The 21,550-nt window shown below is 41.7% G+C and overlaps 1 protein-coding gene across 1 annotated transcript in view; it reads right to left on the minus strand.

The window, feature by feature from the left end:
- Positions 1-21,027, minus strand: part of CHCHD3 (coiled-coil-helix-coiled-coil-helix domain containing 3) — a 449,808-nt gene extending 428,781 nt beyond the window's left edge. Inside the window, exons 1-2 of the mRNA XM_030216571.1 lie at positions 20,777-21,027; positions 10,571-10,661 (exon numbers count right to left, since the gene is read on the minus strand). Coding sequence (XP_030072431.1) covers positions 10,571-10,661; positions 20,777-20,857 — 172 coding nt within the window. The 5' untranslated portion in view covers positions 20,858-21,027. The remainder of the gene's footprint in view (positions 1-10,570; positions 10,662-20,776) is intronic.
- Between the last annotated feature and the right edge of the window lie 523 nt (positions 21,028-21,550).

Below are 21,550 nucleotides of genomic sequence, written 5' to 3' on the forward strand. Positions count from 1 at the left end.
TGGGCTGTATTCAGGGCTATTGTGATGAAGTAATTCTACAATGCTAAATAGTATGTATGCCCTTGGACATTAAGAATCTTTTTGAAAAACGTTTGTTTGGGACACTGTATATTATTTGTTAACATTGGGTCCCCACATAGAATGTATATACAGTCTGTTTAATTGGAAGTATTCTAGAAATAAGCAGAGGATTTTCCCCAAGCCCATTTTAATAATGGTCTATAGAGTTTTCCTTTAGCAACCCATCCAAACCTTTTTTTAAACCCCGCTAAGCTAACTGCTTTTACTAAATTCTATGGCAATGAATTTCAGAGTTTAATTACACTTTGAGTGAAGAAATATTTTCTCCGATTCATTTTAAATTTACTACTTTCTAGCTTCATTGCGTGCCCCTTAGTCCTAGTATTTTTCGAAAGAGTAAACAAGCGATCCATGTCTACCCGTTTCACTCCACTCAGTATTTTATAGATATCTATCATATCTCTCCTCAGCCATCTTTTCTCCAAGCTGAAGAGCCATAGCCACTTTAGCCCTTCCTCATAGGAAAGTCATCCCATCCCCTTTATCATTTTCGTCGCCGATCACTGTACCTTTTCTAATTCCACTGTATCTTTTTTGAGATACGGTCGCACCATGGAATGATACAAAGGCATTATAACATCCTCACTTTTGTTTTCCATTTCTTTCCTAATAATACCTAACATTCTATTTGTTTTCTTAGCAGCCACTGCACACTGAGTAGAGGGTTTCAATGTATCATCAATGATAACGCCTAGATCCCTTTCCCGGTCAGTGATGCCTAATGTGGAACCTTGCATTATATAACTATAATTCGGGTTCCACTTTCTCACATGCATCACTTTGCACTTGCTCACATTAAACGTCATCTGCCATTTAAATGCTCAGTCTCCCAGTCTTGTAAGGTCCTCTTGTAATTTTTCATAATGCTCTTACCATTTAACAACTTTGAATAACTTTGTGTCATCAGCAAATTTAATTACCTCACTAGTTACTTCCATCTCTAGATCATTTATAAATATGTTAAAAAAGCAGTGGTCCCAGCACAGACCCCTGGGGAACCCCACTATCTACCCTTCTCCATTGAGAATACACTGACCATTTAACCTTACTCTAGGTTTTCTAACTTTTATTTTCTCTCATTTCTGTACCATTTTTAGGGTTCTAACTGCCATTCTGAGCAGGTTACTCCCCAAAATACTTTATTTTCTTCATATTGCTACTATAGAGCCTGTGTGTTTATCTCACGCTTCTCTGGAATTAATAAATATATTTTTCTCAACCAACTTTTCCAGAGGGCCGAGGGCCATTCCAGATATTCACCATCCTTTCTGGGGAAAAATATTTCCTGATGTTGCACTCAGTGGCGTAGCAAGGTGGGCCCCAGGTGTCAGCTCAAGGGGGGTGCTCCCTGCCAGCTCCCCCCCCCCCCCCCGGGTGCAGCACGATGACACCCCCCCTCGGCGCATCAACACCCCCAGACCCAGTGCCTACCCTCAGCTCCGTCCAACCAGTTCCTGCACCCTACCTTTAAAGAAATCTTGGAAGCCAAGGCGCAGCGCCTCGTGCCTGCATGGAAAAGAAGTGTGGATCATCTCATCGGCCTTCCCTCACTCTGTCTGTCCCGCCCTTGCGGAAATATGAAGTTGCGTCAGCGGAGGATGAGACAGACAGAGTGACGAAAGGCCCAATGAGATGATCCACACTTCTTTTACATGCAGGCATGAGGCGCTGCGCCTCGCCACGCCACGGCTTCTGAGATTTCTTTAAAGGTAGGGTGCGGGAGCTGGTTGGATGGAGTTGAGGAGGGTAGGCACTGGGTCGAGGGGGGGGGTTCATGTGCCGAGGGGGAGGTATGTCATCGTGCTGCACCCGGGGGGGGAGGTGCAACGGCGAACCGCCCTGGGTGGCAGCCCCCCCTTGCTACGCCACTGGTTGCACTTGAATCTTCCCCCTTGTACAATTAGCAGCCATGATATTAAACTCCATCTTTCCTTCCACTGAAAAAGTTTGTTTCTCACATAGTAATACCTTTCAGATATTTAAATGCTTTGATCAATTCCATTTCATCTCTCCTCTCCTCTGTGGAATACATGTTTAGTTCCTTTTAATCTAATCTCATACACCTTTGATGCAGATTACTATTTTCACTGCTTTTCTCTGAATCGCCTTTAACCTATCTCTATTTCTTCTGAGATACAGCCTCCAGAACTGAACACAGTAGTCCAGATGAGACCTCAGCTTGTACAAATGCACTATCAACTCTTTTTTTTCTGCTGTTCTACCTCTCCTTATGGACCTCATCATCGTCCTGGCTCTGGCCACTGCCTTGTTAGACACTATCACACTGAGGTCTCTCTCCTGAGGACACATCAACTCTTCGTTCCCAAAGTGTATCATACCTGCATATTTCTGTATCTCAAATGCATGACTATTGTTTCTTTTTTGCACTGAATCTTAACTACTAAACATTTGGCCACTCTTTAAGCCTTTTTTTTTTAAGAACACATCTTGTTCTGGCTACTGTTAATACTTTCCCTAAATGCCAAGGGGGCCTTGAACCAAACTGAATACAAATTAATGCATACTACCCTAGAAAAAGCAAAGATAAGAAGTGAAATGTGGACCTGTTTCTCAACTAGTTCTCTTTTCCACAGCACCCAAAAATGCCCCTTACCTTCCTTGCTATTTCTCACTGACCTGATGGCCATAAGATATCTTTGGACTAAATACAAATTGTAACTATTACTTGAGTTTGTTGAAATCAACATTTCCCAGGGGACTAACAGTACAACCACCCCACTCATTTGGGAATTAAGATTACTAACAACCTAGCTTATCTTTCCCCACTACTTTGTTTACAACTAAAGAAAGATTTGTCAATATAAAGTAGATACACTATATCCTGAATAGCTTTTCCAATGTAAAAATAAACATTCTTCTGAAAGTACTTATATTGTTAGAGCAGTGGACTGAGATCCTGGGGAACTGGATTCGATTCCCACTGCAGCTCCTTATGATCCTAGGCAAGTCACTTAACACTCCATTGCCCCAGATACAAAAACTTAGAATGTGAGTCAATGAAGCGTTAAATAAAAAAACCGCAAACACTTTTCATAGTTTACAGGACCAAAGGATCAACAGAATTTATAACAGTGTTATAGGTGACTCGAAAAGGAGGAAGTCTGAAACTTGTGAGCATTAAAACCAATTTTTCTCTGTTATATGTGGAAAGAGAGAGCTCTGAATATCACTAAATCCACATTTTTTGCCAAACTAACTTGGGCACTTACTTCCATATATGAGCTGGTCAAGGGTTTCTCTAAACATCCAATTACCAAATAAGAGAGGTGTGGCAGCCTAATGATCAGAGCAGTGGGTCACTCCTTATGATCTTGGGCAAGTCGCTTAACCCTCCATTGATTCAGGTACAAACAGATTGCAAGGCCTCTGGAATCAGGAAAATATCTACTATACGTGAATGTAACTCACTTTGAGCTATTACTGAAAGGGTCATGGATTTGATATACCGCCTTTCAGTGGGAACAACCAAAACGGTTCACATATATTATACGCAGGTACATTTTCTATCTCTAGTGGGCTCACAATCTAAGTTTGTACCTGGGGCAATGGAAGGTTAAATGACTTACCCAGGATCACAAGGATCTGCAGTGGGAATCGAACCCAGCTCCCCATGTTCTCAGCCTACTGTACTAACCATTAGGATACTCCTCCACAGAAAAAGGCTTGATTAAATCCCAAATCCCCCAACCCCACCCCACCCCATATAGCTCCATACACTGTTTCTTTCTTTTTATTCTTTATCACTAACTTTCATTTGCTGAGCTTTCATAAGAGTGTTACTCCCACTCCAATTTCCTTTTACACCATTACTATTGTTATCAAGATAACTTTCATCCTCAGTTAAAGGCACCTTATTTTCTGGTCCACACAAGGAATCTTCATAACCTCCTGACATGTTCTTAAAATCTAGCGCAGATAAGAACTCAAGCTTATTAGGAAACACACACATACAGACAGGCTTAAAATCCTTCTTTGCCTTTGAAAAGTACTGTTTGTGTCACTGACAAATACTTACTGTAAGAGATATACCTTATCAACTCTATACGTACACATCCGTGTAAATTGTTCAATATTCAAAGCAGGCTTATGTATTTGATATACATGTGTAAATCTCTGTCTCGGCCTAGTAAAGTTTGAGTTCATTAAAAAAAAAATCCTCTACATTTTTTAAGCAGCACTAAAAACATAATATAAAATGTGACAGGAAATGTACTCCAGAACAAAGGCCAACAGTTCAATTTATGATCTAAGTAAAAGTTAATTCAAGAGCAGCAACAAGTCTCCTCACCCCCTTCTCATTGACCTATTTGCTTTTACATAAAGCTTTCACTGTCAAAAATGAATTCAACATACTGTATATTGAATTTATCACTGGAAAAATCTGTTGTATGTAAAAGTAATTACGATGTGACAAAAGTAATTAGGGCAGGAGAGAACATCAAGCAACAGTGGTCTCATACATATAAAAACCTGCTAATCTTTTAGTTCAGATTTACAGATGAGGAACTGTCACAAATAAATTGACTCACTGTTCCTATGCTATTAAATCAACAAAATTGTGACCTCCAGTCAATGTCACTTTGGTACCTGGCAACTTGTTAACCTGTGCACATCTATCAACTTTACTGTGCACTTACTAGAAGATGAGCCCAAGCAGAATCTTCATATGAGTTACTTAATTAAGGGCTAAAATAAATGTCTCTTGTGATTTGTCAAAGCATTTAAAAGCTAATTTTTACTAACACTGTGAAGTCATTTTTGTTTTCACTGTTAAGTTGCCATCTGCACCTTGTTTGGAACATAAACTCTAAAAAAAAGTAAACAAACAAAATGGGCCCAATTTTACAAACAATTTTCTCACAGAGTGGAAAAAAAGAAAGTCCAAAAAACTTAAAATCCTAATTTTGTGATGCAAGTAATAAAATAAAGCAACACACAAACAGTTTCCTGCCAATAGGGGCTATATCAGAAAACATCAACCTTTATTAGGTCAAACACCCAACCTTTTGTTGCTGCTATTAGCAATCCTATGCAATAACAACAACTTCTGCATCAGTTTCCCAATTGGTCAATGAAAGTAACACGTTCTATACTTATTCTCTTTAGTCAGTATAGAGCAGACACCTACATGTTGCAAAGGGGCATTTGCCTAAGAGAGTGAGCTATCCCAAACACACATTTGTTGCAAGTCACTTGTGAAACTCTTATGTTGAAGGCCCCGGGGAAGTTGAGGCCCAATGAGATAGAAGATGATTCCACATTGGAATAGGTTAACTATGAGGTACAAGCTGGATGTGAGAAGTTTGATGATACATATTCGGGGGTGTTAGAATCTACCTGCTTGAATAATAAAGCACAGGAGTTGGTGCCTGAATATATGGAACAGATTAAGGTCAACAAAATTACAGAGGATGTAAATTTGCAAGAACGCAATTTAAGATATTGCACAGGAAATACATAACTAAAGAGCAGGGGGTCAAGTTAAAACTTTGGAAAGATGATATATGTAATAAATGTAAAACATAAAAAGAACCATTTAGACATACCTTTCTAGAATGTGTAGGGTTAACTGCATTATGGGAGCAAAGTCTAGAAATCGTTAAGGACCTGCTTAGAAAACAGGCAGAATGGACATATGGGTTGTTGTTACTGGCTGATAGAATAGGGGATACAAGGAAAACAGGGCATTTTTGGTTTGAGTGGCAGCAACAACGGAATACCTACGTTGTAGGGTTGAGATGTCTACATTAGTACATATGTTCTGGACCTGCCCCTTAATAAAACCTTTCTGGATGCAGGTGCTGAAGCACCTTTCTACAATACTGGATAGATGCCTGCCTCTCCAGGCGGATATTCAAATGTTTTCAAACTTTGTTTCATTGAGCCTGAAATCAGGGCCTAACCTTCTGCTACATAAGGCATTTTTTTTTTAGCCAGAAAGAATATTTTGATGTGTTGGAGACAGGCTGCAACCCCATCAGTCACTGCTTGGAGGAATGAACTTTTCAGCTTAATGAAGATGGAGAGACTGGATGCTAGCCGGCGGTCTCCTACAGACTGGAAGACTTTTCAACAAATCTCATCCCCAGTGTGGGATTGTTTGCAACATCGTGCTCGTAGTTACCTGTTGAATTTATAATTTGAAGTATTGACGTTGGAAGGAGAGGAGGTGCTAGGATTTTGATCTGCTTTTATCTGCAGATCAGACTGCCATGAAGAAACAACATGTGCAGTCCAATCCTTTGTAGTATATGTGTGGGGGTGGGTAGAGGGTGGTTGGGGAAAGGGGGGTGGAAGTAGAAAATTACCACACTGTAAAATTTCCACTTTGGGACTTTCTTTTGTTTTTGGCATTGTGTGGTTTCAATATATATATATATATATATAAAGAACATTTTATAACAAATCCAAGTTATAAAGACAGAAACTTATATGAATACAATGTAATAACTATAATAGAATGCAAAAATCAACAGGAATTGTACATCTTAAAAGACTGAACAGTGAATTAGTTGCTTTTGTCAATGAGAGATGATCTTAATAAGTTATTAGCAATTTGCAAAATATGAAACAGTCAGTTGCCGCATTGTCCACAAGCAAAATCTTTGTAGTATTAAGATGATATAATAAATGCCAAAGAACTTCAAGAGATGTCGTCATACAAATAAAACAAATAATAAAAATTAAATTTGTTGGAAGAGCTTTATCACAAATCTGTTCAGCACAGCAGAAGAAACAAAACTGAGCAGATGAGGAGACCACTACACAGGTGAAGGGCCACACATGCTCAGAACTTAAAGGGAGAGCAGTTCTGTGGGATGGCATCACAGACTTGTGTGCATGACTCAATCCTGCCAGTGGACAAAAAAAAAAAAAATCACCACCACCATATGCCAACATGAAGAAAACCACATTAACAAATTCCTCTCAGTACTGTACAGCAATTACTTGGACTTATTCACAACTTACATTCTTCCGAGCCTACACACTCCTTTTTGAGATCCCTTCTAGCCCTAGTCCCCATCCATCAAACTGCAACATCCTCTGTAACACAACCATGGACTAGCCTCCTCAATGCAAATGAAATTTTGTCTCTCCCAAGTTTTGCGATAAATGAGCCTTACTGTAGTTTTAGAATTCTTTAGTGTCATGGTCTTTCTTCCAATTTCCATTGGATGCTGTAACTTCTCTAGTTTTTGTGTAATTGAATCTTTATGAATTACTATAAAGTGTGTAAGACTTGAATTATGCTCTTTATTCATTTTTTTAAACTTGCACCAATAACCAGCAGGGCACATGTGGATGCAAATGTACAATGTAACCAAAAGAAAAGAATTATTAAGTTCAACTGCTGAACAGTATTTAGCATAAAACCGTAATCTGAAAGAAAAAAAGAAACAAAATTCAAGAATAAAACCCTTGAGTTACAAAGGATGGGACTACCTCAAACTGGCAGACTGACAGCTTATTATTAAGTCATTCAGCTTTCTGAAATAAATTATTACTTTCAGTAATTCTGGAAGGTTGATGTGCATTAGACTGCTCTTTTACAATCACCTGTAACTGTAGGAATATTATATACTAAAGCAGAAAATAGTCCAACTTACTATTCATTAAAAGACACTGCAATCAAATTTACCATAAAAATTTACAGCCACTTGGTTTGAATAATGTGGATGAAGACAAAACATTATTGAAATGGATCTAAAGCCAAAAATTACAATCATAAACAGTAGCTATCTTGAATATTTTCTTGTCTTTTCCCCCATTCCCTTTACACAAGGTACCTTTACACAAATGCAATACAGTTAAAAATGTTAAAAACCCAATAAATCTACAAACTGAAAACAAGTTAGAGAACAGCAATACAACTTAAAATAATAAAACAATGGTTCCTGACACATCTACTTGTACCCAGATAGTCACACATACCAATACTGAGAAAATTCTGCATACTGAGAAAATTTCTGCACAAAAGAAAAAATTGAAAATTCTGAGCTTATATGAAACGTCCCCAACAATCTGTAGCCTATAACACATTATTTTCCGGTAATAATTTAAAATGCAATACAAAGCAGCATAATGTTTTTTACATTTTATGCAAATTCCCCCATCATAAGCCCCAGTCAATGTTCCCAAGCTCTTTCTCCCCTTTGGTGTGAGCCCTTCAGAGGCTTGATCTTCCTCACCCACAGTCAACCCCTTCCTCACCTCTCTTCCTCCAACGTTTTACACCAGCCTTTCTTTCTTTTCTTTTCTCTTATTCTTCTCTAAAGTACAGAGGGAAGAGGATTTGGCCAGCTCCACACCTCCCAGCTCTCTCTGCTCCTCCCAAACCCACCCCTACTCAACAAAATCTCTAGCTTGCTTTGTCCCCTGACCATCTCTCGTCCTACTCACTCCCAGCTTCCCAAGCAACACATACTCATTCCAGCTCTGTCTCTCAAGCCAACCCTCCTTCAGCCTAGACTTGGCTGCAGTCACAGGTGCTAGTTTGTGGAGGCCACTCCTAACCCCATCTCTCCAGGCCCGCAAGCTCTTCATTTCAGACCATGTACGCCAGTGCTCATGGCTGCAGTGTCCTTCACAGGACAGTCTGAGTAGCTCCCACAGCTGCAGTTTTTTCTCCCTGTCATCTGTTCTTGCACTAGCAGCTGCAACCTCTACTCAGGCCATGTGAGCAGTCTATACAGTTTCAGTCTCTTCATCTTCGGATGACCTACTGTATGATGGGGGCAGTCAAGATGCCATAACAGATCTTTGTAAAGCACATTGAGCCTGCAAATAGGTGGGAAATGTGGGATACAAGTGCAATAAATAAATAAATAGCGCCCTAGACAGCAGATGTGCATGGAGCTTTTTCCTGATCTTTATAATGCCTAAGTGAAGGCCGAGGAAATCTGTTTCCCTTTCTGGGGAAAGCAGTGTTACTCCTACCCTTATTCAACAAAAGATAACAGCTTTTGCCATGCACACTCCATTGTCTGGGGCAGACCCGTTGCAAGTGGATGAGGGTGAAAAGGTGCCTTCACTGCTACTGTGAAGTAGCGTTTCACTATCTCCCGAGGAAAGAGAACCACCAGACAACCCTGCTTTGCGGCAAGAGAAGCATCTGTTGTTAGCACTCTTGGCAAAGGCTCTATTGCTCCCGGATCAGCGGAAGTGCCAGGACTTGTGGCGTTGGATGGCTCCAGTCCGACAGGGAGTCCAGCAGTCGGTTTGGATAACATCACGAGTGCTCCAATGGAAACTGGCTATTCTTTGGTTCCTGCTATTCATCCTCGAGTAGAGCCACATGTTTCCTTTGAACCTTCATGCTATGGTTACTTCGGAGGAAACATCGAAGACAAATTTTTCCCTTGGCCAAACTAGAACATCACAGATAAAGAAACAGGCAGGTAAGATCTTGGTTTTCGAAAAAAGGTAGATAATTTTGAATCTCAATTAACTCTGGCTCGAAATTCCTCAGAAACTTTGTCTACCACTGTGCAACACTTGGATTCTTATGTATCTGGGTTGGCTAAGGGACATACCAATCTAGAAGTCAAAATTGAAAATTTATAGAATCAAAAATTAGACAAAATCTTTGTCTGATAAGGACATATCAATCTAGAAGTAAAAATTGAAAATTTAGAGAATCAATTAATTGCTGAAATCTTTGATAAATTTTCCACATATACTGAGAATTCCACCATTAGATATGTTTAAATGATATGTTATGAAGTACTGTATCTCCTTGCACAATTCACCGAAGAATACTCCTGCCAGAATTCTGCACCAAATATCAAAATTCTACCAAAAAAATTTTTTAATTCTGCACACAAAGTTTGCAAAATTCTGCACACAAAATTTTCAATTTTTTTTTGCATCCCCCCTCCCTCCCACCCACAGCATCCTTTTTTTTTTTTTTACAGCTCCCTTCCATCCACAGCAGCACTTTTCTTTTTAAACAGCCACCCACAGCATGCCCCTTTTTTTCTTTTACAGCCACTCCTTCCCTCCAGCCACACCCGCACTCAACTGAGGTAGGAGGAGGAGCTGCAGTGGGAGTACATGAGATAGATAGAGGCGGTGCATACAAATCTCTCTCTCATGCATAATCATTGTGAATATTCTGAAATCTCGACTGACTGGGTTGAGAATCCCTTTCTAGGCAATTTATAATGGAACATATGAAAGAATTCAATACACATAAGAAAAACAATTACCAGTAAGAAAAGTACAGAACCATCTACACAAATAACACAATGATAAAGCAACAGACAAAATAAAAAATCCTAAGACAACTAGTAATATCCAAAAAGCCATACACTAAAATAAAAAACAATAATCCTGCTATACGTAAAACAAACCTGGAAAAAAGAATCCTATGTTAGGATCACCTCATCTGGAAAAGCCTAGAAAACCTAATGTATCTGAGCACATGTTCACTGAAACGTGTATCAGAAAGAAAAAAACGTGGAAATACCTGCAAAGCCAGAAGAATCAGATGATGGTGACTGCGGTCTTGCAGCAGGTGCACTGGGCTCCTTCATACGGTTAATCACATTATCAGACAACTAGAGTAAGATGAAGAAAAATAAAAATGTAATTAATGTGAACAAAACAAAATAAATTAGCAGGTTTCTCGGGGCCTATGTGACTTTTTAAAACAGTATTAAACAGAATATTCAAAACACTCAGGTTTTTTTGGATGACAGGAGAGGGGACTTGACTAACTTAAGAATTTAATAGCATTGTTACACATTACCGTGTAGAGGACTTAGTTCAAATCCCTTGGCCAGGTCTCTGGCTAAGAACACTGCAAAAGCAATACTAATGATGGACTGAATGAGCCGAAATAAACTATTCGTCCTCCCTATTCTCCCCATTACAATTACTTAGGAACCAAATTTATGTTATGTAATTAACCAGGCATTTAATTTAAAATGCACATTACATATTAAAGGGGTCTTTTACTAAAGCTTAGCTCAAGACCCCTTAAGACTGCTAAAACCATTGTTTCTTTCTCTATATCACCAAATTCGTTCCTTCCTTTCTGATAACCCTACCAAAACTCTTATTCACGTTCATCACCTCACGCTTAGATTACTGCAACTTGCTTCTCAAAGGTCTCCCTCTATGCCATCTCTCTCCCTTTCAATCTGTTCAAAATTCTGCTTCATGATTTATATTCTGCCAGTGTCACTATGCTCACATTAGCCCTCTCCTCAAGTCACTTCATTGGCTACTTGTTTCTGCATACAGTTCAAACTCCTCTTAATGACTTACAAGAGAATTCACTCTGCAGCTCCTCAGTATCTCTCCACTCTTACCTCGCCTTACATTCCTCTCTGGGAGCTCCTCCGGTAAATCTCTCTTTTCTGTACTCTTCTTCTCCACTGCCAGCTCCAGACTCTGTTCCTTTTACCTTGCTGCACCATACTTCTGGCATAAACTTCCTGAGTCAATACGTGTAGCTCCATCTCTGGCCGTATTCAAATCTAGGCTTTTGAGGCTGCTTCTAATTCCTAACTCTTAAGCACTTGTTCAGTTCCCATGTCTGTTTTAATCATTCCCACCATACTTAAATCCCTTATCATTTATTTGTCCTGTTTGTCTGTCTTGATTAGATTGTAAGATCTGTCAAACAGGGACTACCTCATACGTGTTTAGTGTACAGTGCTGCATACATCTAGAAGTGCTATAGAAATGATAAGTAGTAGTAGTAATAGTAGGTCTACACAGAAGTTCTCCGCAGGCACATATTCTGCAAACCTATCTTAAATCTTACTTTTTTCAGACAAACGTGTGCCCCAAAAGCAACTTGCTGATGACTCAGGAGGTCCAATCGATAGTGCTTTGAAAAGGAATGAAAAGAAGACCAAGTCGCCGCCATACAAATGTCCTCCAGAGGCACCAGACAACGCTCTGCCCAAGAAGTAGCCTGACTTCTGGTAGAGTGAGCCTTAACTCCTTCCGGAACAGCTTTCCCAGAAAAAAAGTAAGCTGATGCAATAATTTCCTTAAGCCAACGAGAAATAGTGGACTTAGAAGCCATAAGCCCTTTGCGTGAACCTCCGATGAGAATAAACAATCAGACTGACAAATCTCCTCCGTAGACTTGACATAATGCTTCAGAACTCTTCTGACATCCAAGCGCTTCAAAAGACGCTCCTCCTCCAACCTGGAGAAAGAACCTAGAACAGGCAACACCACCGGTTCAGATGAATGAAAACGAGTCCATACCTTGGGCAGAAAAGAAGGAACTGGTCTTAAAACCATTCGATCTGAGCTGAATTCCAAAAACGGAGACCTACACGAAAGAGCCTGCAACTCCGAAACTCTCCTAGCTGAGGCAATAGCCACTAAAAACAATGCCTTCAGGGTTAAGTCCTTCAAAGTACAAGAAGATAAAGGCTCAAAGGGAGGCTTGGTAAGAACCGAGAATACCAAATTAAGATCCCAGCGGGGAAAAGAACAGCGAGACCAAGGACGCAGGAGGTTAACCTCTCTTTAAAAATGGAACACATCCAGGTGGCTAGCCAGCAATCTTCCTTGAACACGACCTCGAAAACACGACAGAGCTGCAATCTGCACTTTAAGAGAAGCCAAAACAAGGCCTTTGTCGAAACCACGCTGCAGAAAATCCAAAATTTGCAATATGACCACCGATAAGAGCAAAGCATAGTAGCAATTATGTTAGCGGAGTATCCCTTCTTGTCAGTCTCGCCCACTCAAGAGCCAAGCCGTAAGACAGAATTGACCCAGATCCGGATGAAACACCGGGCTCTGAGCCAAAAGATCCTGCCTGACCGGGAGCTTGAACGGATCCTCTACTAGAAGCCACTGAAGATCAGTGTACCACGGTCTGCAAGGCCAATCCGGCACCACCATGATCAGACGGCCCATGTGCATCTCGACTCTCTGAAGTAGACGCCCTATCAATGGCCAGGGAGGAAAGGCAAAAAGAAGACCAGTCGGCCAGGGAGCAAACAGGTCCATCACCACCGCCCAATACGCCACATTGCTTAGAGCCCACTCCACAGGATCTAGCATGTTTCGACTGAGAAAGTCTGCCTGAACATTTTAAACTCCTGCCACGAGCCGCTGACAGCGCCACCAGATGCGCCTCCGACCACTGTAACAGCTGTGATGCTTCTTGCTCTGACTCCTCGTTCCTCCTTGCCGATTGATGTAAGCCACCACGGTGGCATTTTCTGACATCACGCGGACTGCCTTGCCCCTCAACAGATAGACAAAGGTCTGGATTGCTAGTCTAAATGCCCTGGTCTCTAATAGATTTATCGAGCAAGATCTCTCCTGAGGAGACCACAGTCCTTGAGCATACTGTCCCTGACAGTGAGCTCCCCATCCCTGGAGACTGGCATCTGTTGTAACCACCCTCCAGTTGGGCTGATGCAGAGGCATTCCCTTGGTCATACTGACATCTCGCAGCCACCAATGTAGGCTGCTCTTCACCTGAGCCGGAAGTGACAATTTCTGATGTAGAGAATCCTTCTGTGACGACCACCGAGAAAGAAGCGACCTTTGAAGCGGCCTCATGTAAGCCCTGCCCAGGGCACTGCCTCAATCGCCGCCACCATGGAACCCAGGACCTGAAGATAATCCTTGGCCGCTGGCCTCGGTGACTGCAATAAGCGACGAATCTGAGACTGGCAGAGGAAAACACGGCCCTGCAACATGCAGAAAGACAGCAGAGAAAAATAGAATTTCTGGGTAAGGCAGGGACTTGCAAATAGGTAAGCCTTCAAAATGGGCACCTGAAGCCACACAACCCCAAGCTCAATTGGACAGACCAGCAGCCTACGACTTCCCCACAGAATCCGTCTAACACCTGCTGGAGATAGAGATATACTAAAGAGGGAAGGACCTGGGATCTCTAGGTCACTGCCTTGAGTGTTCTCTATCTCCACCTGCTGGTAGATGGATACAACCAGTACCTGGATTCATCTGCTGCTGAAGCTCAGGAAATATAGTTTAAAAACTGCCAGAAAAGGTGGTTAAGGCAGTTAACTTAGCGGACTTCAAAAAAGGGTTGGACGGCTTCCTGGAGGAAAAAGCCATAGAATGTTATTGAATGGACGAGGGAATAATGCAGTATTTCTAGGATGGGCGGGACAAATTGCTTGTTCTTTTGGCCACTGTCGGTGACAGGGTGCTCGGCTCGATGGACCCTTGGTCTGTCCCAGCATGGCGATGCTTATGTACTTCCTCAGTGCCCAAATGAGAAAAAACAGTTGTTGAGTTTTGTTTTGGTTTTTTTTTTTTTTTTCAAAAAGTCAAATAATCTGCATCCAAACTGAGTACCAAGGAAAGAGAATTTCATAACTGAGAGATAAGTATATTTACAAATAGTGGAAAGTTATTTCTCACACACAGAAAATCAGGAGGGACTGCACTCTGGCTTGATTTCAGTCTCCATCCCCCATCCCCTATCTTTTAACAATGTATTGGAGAGAGTCAGGTCAGCCCCTCCTCACCACTCAACCCAAGGGGTCCAGAAACAATGGAAGCAAAAAAGAAATCCCACTTTGCTCCTACTGACAAGGATCGTATCACCATTCTAAACCATTCTAAAACTTGCAGCAAACAAATCTTGGTTATGGAACAAAAACGGTCCTTGTAGCCCTACTAGATGATCACAGAAACCGAAGACAGGGGATTTGTCTCAGGGTTAGTACTGCTAGATTTCTCAGCAGTTTCTGACACTGTTGGATCATGATATCATGCTAGCACAAATGGCAGAAACAGGTATCAATGGAACAGTACTTGCTTGGTTCAGATACTATCTATCAGTCAGGCAACAGTCCACAATGTTTGGCAGCACCTCATTACCACCATGGGCAATGATATGTGGGGTACCACAAGAATCAATACTGTCACCTATTCTGTTTAATATCTACCTCGTCACTAGCCAAGTTGATTCAGTCAATGGACACCGAGTTCTACATCTACGTGGATAATGTGCAGCTACTCATACCCTTTGAACCTGACTTACCTACAGCCCTGAATAAACTGATTACCTAACATCAATTCAGGAATGGGCAAAACACAACAAACTTTGGCTGCGGGTATCCAATACACGCATCTACACCAGCGCAAGCCACATTTCGGCGCACCTTAGTAAAAGGACCCTTAGTCCCCTTATTTTCTAACTCCCTTACATATTATATGTTCCATCTTTGCTTATACCCTACACTGTGTATTAAAATGTTTTATTGGGTATTGTGTTGACATTGTAAGTAGTATACTATGCCATACTTTGTATTGTTATCTGAATATTTTACTGCTATAATTGTCTGTTGCTTATGTTTTATTCTTATTGTACACTGCCTTGAGTGAATTCCTTCAAAAAGGCAGTAAATAAATCCTAATTAATTAATTTTGGAAAAGATACAATCTGGCAAAAGACTTTTAAGCAACCCTCTCTCTCCCCCTTTGTTATAAATGGAGTGGAGGAGTGGCCTAGTGGTTAGGGTGGTGGAATTTGGTCCTGGGGAACTGAGGAACTGAGTTTGATTCCTGGCACAAGCAGCTCCTTGTGACTCTGGGCAAGTCACTTAACCCTCCATTGCCTGCCGCATTGAGCCTGCCATGAGTGGGAAAGCACGAGGTACAAATGTAACAAAAATAAAAATAAATAAATATATATATATATATAAACACAGTTTCTACATATTGCTCTATCACATTTACACACATATATACACATCTTTTTTCTCACTCTCACCCCTGATGTCCACAAGCAGCGAGCCACGAATGGCTGTCAAAAGTGTAACACTTTTTGATGGCAGGCCCTAAGAGGGAAATAGTTGTCACCACCATATATATATATATATACCATAATTCAATGAGAGAGCTATGTGCAATAATACAGTTTTATAATTTGTCCAGAATATGCATGGGTAAAAGCATGCCCTCATAAATGCAACCTATTTTCATCTAGAATGAGCGTTTGCTTTCTTGGGGATGGTTCTCGGGCAGGGGTATAACATATGTGCTTATGTTATAAAGCACATGCAGATATACATAGAAGTGGTAAATCTATGCATGCCTCAGAGCAAGTGTAAATCTGTGTGGCTACTTTCCAGTGGAGTGGGGCAATTTTATAACAGCACTTAGCAAAAATGTTCCCTTCATGCAGCTCTACCTGAATGAATATAAGTCATATTCAGACCCATACAAAGACAGCTCTGCTGTGATTCACTGACAATCTGCAGCTCACTCACATGAAGATATTAAGTGGAGCATTATTAACTTGGCTCCTTTACAACACCTTGAGGGTAATTAGATACAAAGTTTGATTCATCATGAGCAACATTGGATTCTCAAGCTGCAGACAGTTCAATCAGGAGGACTAAAGGAACCACTGAATGGGTCAGCTTGATTTGATTGGTGTTCTTTAACATGTGACTGCACCCTAAAAAAGTGGATCAGTTTGAGTGTTTGAATTTTAAATTATGGGCGCCATTTTATTGTTTCATTCTCTTTAAATTAACTGGTTGAAAAATGTTTTTGCAAGCAAGTATAGCATTTTATTTTATTTTGTGGGACTATTGGGGAAGGTTTTTGGGGTGTTTCTTTTATTTAACACATAATTACAAGTAAGTGTTTGGGTTTCAGAAACTGAGTACTGCAATATTTGTATTTGGCGGGGGAGGAACCAACTCCATGAAGAAGAGTAATCATTAGAAACGTGATCACATTGGTGTTTCCGGCTTCTTCAAAATTCACTTTTTTGGTATTTTGTTTATAGAAAAAAGAAATATTTTGGGACTAATGATCACAAATGCAGAAGGCTGTTCAAATGCTGTGAAGTCACAATGATCTAAGGACCTCTTATACTAAACCACACTAGCGATTCCCGGCGCAGCAAATGAGGAAGCCCATAGAAATTGAATAGGCTTCCTCTCATTTGCCACACAGTTTAGTGAAAGAGACCCTAAGTTCACAAATAATTGTTTTTATTTTTATTTTACATGCTTACATGTTTAAAAGCAAGTGATTGGATCTGAAAAGTAGGGTTTTTTTCATTATTAATTATATATGTTTTTGGAAGGGATCCCATTATAAAATGGGCATCATTTATACACATATCCACTACACAAGGTAGGCATGCTATTATAACATTGCCTTCACAGTTTTACAATCAGTAGGAAACTTCACTTTGGCTATAAGGCAGTGTACTTCAGTGCCAGACTTGCAGGACAATGGCAGCCCTCAGGGACCTTTGGGATAGCCCATGCAGTTTTGTTTTCTTTTTTTCAATGAAATTAATTTTTGCCACTGGATGGTTGCAAGCTTTGTGTCAAAGAACACTGCCCTGCTCTCATATTGGGCCACTCTCTAACCCACTCCCCCTCCTGCAGATCTAGTATTTCCCCCCACCGTCCAGCATCACTCACTCTTCTCTTCTTCAGACTGTTCCTAACTAGTCTTCCTCTTTTCCTGCCCTCCTTTTTTACCCTCCCCCCTTCAAAGGTCAGGAATTCTCCCTACTTCCCCCATCCACATCTGGCATCATTACTCTATTCTTCCCCGACTCTGTTGCCTCTGCCCCTCTTCTACCCGGTCCAGTCTGGTCTTTCCCACTATCCTTCAGTAGGTCTGGCTCTCTCCCTGTCTGCCTCCCTCCCATGTACTCAATGGTGTTACAGAGTTGGTTGTACCCGGGGGCCTTCCCTCTGTGCATCCCTCCCAAGTGGCAACAGAAGTTGCAGCAGAGGGAAGGCCCCCAGGGTGGCTGGAAGAAGACTGGTTGAATTGCTGCTGGAAGACAACCAACTCTGTTTCTATTTCTCTGGTGGTACAATGCATGCCAAATCTGATATCAATGGGCAAAGCCATAGCTAGCTATATGCAGCACCTGTGACCACACAGGTGCAAGGGAAGTGGTGCCAAAGCTGTGTCCCATCCATTGGCCTCCCTTGTTCAGCCATAACCTAGAACGCAAGGCAGGAGTGCTTGGGGGCGTACCACACAGAGCATGTTTCTGGGTCGCTAGGCTCCCGTCTTAGGGTTTTGCTTGTGGTCATTTACCTCCCTGTTTAATAAGCCACGCTAATTTACTTTGAATGAGCTGTGTCGGCATTGCCATGCAGCTTAATAAACGGGGGAGTTATTCTGTATTTGAAGAGGGGCTATGTTCTGCACCTGTGAAAAAGAGCAGGTGTTCTGAAGGATTAGGACGTCTACATGGGTTGGCTGGTGTGGTGGCCCCACATTACCCACTCCTACCCTAGCTGAGATATTAAACCATCTCTGACCTCATGTGCAACTTTAATCACCTTACTTTCTAACTCTTCTTACTCTTACCTATATGTTCCATCTTTGCTTTACCCTTCACTGTCAATTAAAATGTTCTATTACGTATTGTGTTGGCATTGTAAGTAGTATACCATGCCATATTTTTTATTGTTATTTGAATATTTTTACTGCTGTAATTGTCTATTGCTTATGTTTGGTCTTTTCTTACTGTACACCACCTTGAGTGAATTCCTTCAAAAAGGCAGTAAATAAATCCTAATAAATAAATAAATGACATTTGTTGGTTCTCCTTCAGCCCTTCTGGATCCAAAAGGGCCCTGACTTAAAATTAGCAGACTACTGCTATAAGGGCTCATGCAGAAATAGCGCATATATTACCAAAGAACAAATTTAATAAGAAATGGACGCAGATTTATATTAACAGGCACAAAAAGAATTGACTTATTTGTAAATAAAGTTTAAAATGCTCACATTTTATTTTAGTGTGTATTGCATTACAAACTTTTCTTGACTTTGACTTCAAATCATACTTATTAATTTATTCTTCTCTTATACACTACGTTTAACTTTTAGTTTTTCATTGTGTGATTATGCTTTACTTAGGTTTCTTTTTATTATGTTGTGATAAGCACCAACATATGCTTACCATGGAATGTGCTGAAGGGTCTTCTATAAGTTCCAAATGTGCACATGCAAACCAAGTGCTAAATAATTATCTCACAAGGAGTATGTCTGGGGACAGAGAGTGAGCATAACAGCACAAATTAGTTAGTGCTGCACACTGATTAGTGCAGGAATAGTGCGTGAGCCCTTACCACCTACAAAATAGGTGGCGATAGGGGCTCGCGGTCTAATTTTTGGTAATGGCCGTAAGCTAATGTCAACATTAACACATTGTTGTTAATTCAGATAATGGAAAGTTAGCCATTTTCTGGCAGTGATAAATGTGGCCTTAGCATGCAGTGAAAACCCGCATAATGGTGCGCAATGGCCACTTTTTCAACAGCTTGATAAAATGACCTCTTGATGCTTATGTTTATTTGAAAATGATATACCACCTTTCAAACCCTGAATAAAAACAAACATGAAAGAAAAAAAAGGAACTACAACTTGCTGATGGGAAAGTGGAAAGAGGCAAAGGATGCAGTCTAGACTGCCCCAATTTGACTGCCCTATTTGACTGACTGTACACTTGACTTGTCCTTTAGATTGTAAGCTCCTTCGAGCAGGGACTGTCCTTCTCTGTTAAACTGTACAGCGCTGCGTAACCCTAGTAGCGCTTTAGAAATGTTTAGTAGTAGTAGTTATCTGTTGTAGGTAATAAATGGGGAAACAATAAAAACAAAGAAAAAATAAAATGATATCTTTTTATTGGACTAACATTTTCTTTTCTTTGGTTTCTTGCTGTTTGATGGCAGAGCTGGTGGTTGGGAGGCGAGGCTAGTGCTGGGCAGACTTATACGGTCTGTGCCGGGGCTGGTGGTTGGGCGGTGGGGATAGTGCTGGGCAGACTTATACGGTCTGTGCCAGAGCCGGTGGTGGGAGGCAGGGATAGTGCTGGCCAGACTTATACAGTCTGTGCCAGAGCTGGTGGTGGGAGGCGGGACTGGTAGTTGGGAGGCGGGGATAGTGCTGGGCAGACTTATACAGTCTGTGCCCGAGCTGGTGGTGGGAGGCGGGGATAGTGCTGGGCAGACTTATAGGGTCTGTGCCAGAGCTGGTGGTTGGGAGGCGGGGATAGTGCTGGGCAGACTTATACAGTCTGTGCCAGAGCCGGTGGTGGGAGGCGGGGATAGTGCTGGGCAGACTTATATGGTCTGTGCCGGGGCTGGTGGTTGGGAGGTGGGGTTGGTGGTTGGTAGGCGGGGATAGGGCTGGCCAGACTTATACGGTCTGTGCCCTGAAGAGGACAGTACAAATAAAAAAAGTAGCACATATGAATTTATCTTCTAGGGCAGACTGGATGGACCGTGCAGGTCTTTTTCTGCCGTCATCTACTATGTTACTATATTTAAAAGTGGATTAACATCACTACCCTACCGCTCTTTGAGCAGGGAGTGTCTTTCTTCTATGTTTGTGCAGCGCTGCGTACGCCTTGTAGCGCTATAGAAATGCTAAATAGTAGTAGTAGTAGTGTATAAATCATGGAAAGCCACAGAGTGGTAACCCTTCATTCTCTTGTCACAGTTACTTTCTTGCCACTCCTTTTACTGGGCTTTGCTACCACCTCAAGAAATGCCTATACTGTGGGTTCGGGACGTTGCAACCTCTTTCCCTGTGAAGCACAAAAATCCAAGCATTTGACCAATCTGAGGTGGCGAACTGCGGCCTATTCTGGTCCCGCATCAGAAATGCCGCTCCGGGCAGCCTCCTCATGTCCTGGGCTGTCAAGGCTCTCACTCACCCTGATGCCCTTCACCACCGTGATATTATCGTTCTCGTCCGCCTCAAAGGAGACCCGCCGGGTACTGGCGCTCCCTCCCATGTCCGCGTCCCAGTCAGATTTCTTTTGAAATTCCTCTCCGGCGACGGGCACCGAGACGAGAACGTGTCGAGCAAACTTTTCCCGCACCAACTCTCCCCACACGGCCGGCGGGAGCGACCAGGCCTCAGTACTCGCTTCTCCTCACCTCAGCCAACCCGGGACTCTGCAGCAAAGGACCTCGCCATTGGTCCAAGCGTCCCTCGCGCGCCCGCCTGTCATTGAAAGCCGCGCCCTATTGGCGGACGGTTGTTAGGGGCGACCTTGGAAGGTGGACAGCGCCGGCCAGTTGCCTGCTCGAGCCAAGTTCTATTTAACGTACTTTTTGGTTTGTCCCTTTCAGTTGGAGACCGAAGCTGGTCCGGTTTGGTTCGATCTCCTGCCGCTTAAAGGGAACGAGAGTAACCTAAGAGAAAATGTGCCCCTGGGATGGAGGTTCCTCTAACAATATTTTTCTTTATATATTTAGATATAGGTATATAAAGAGAGAGATGATTTATTTTTTCAGCAAATGACTAAAGTTACCAGCTCTGGTTACAGCAATAACACTAAGGGTACCTTTTACAAAGGTGCACTACAAGCGTTTTTAGCATGCACTAACCATGTAGATGCCCATAGGAATATTATATGCGTTACCATAACGTATTCTTCTTTACCATGTATGTATGCAGTGGCGTAGCAGGGGTTGCTGCCACC

This window comes from Microcaecilia unicolor, chromosome 10, assembly GCF_901765095.1.
Source record: "Microcaecilia unicolor chromosome 10, aMicUni1.1, whole genome shotgun sequence".
Taxonomy (NCBI): Eukaryota; Metazoa; Chordata; class Amphibia; order Gymnophiona; family Siphonopidae; genus Microcaecilia; species Microcaecilia unicolor.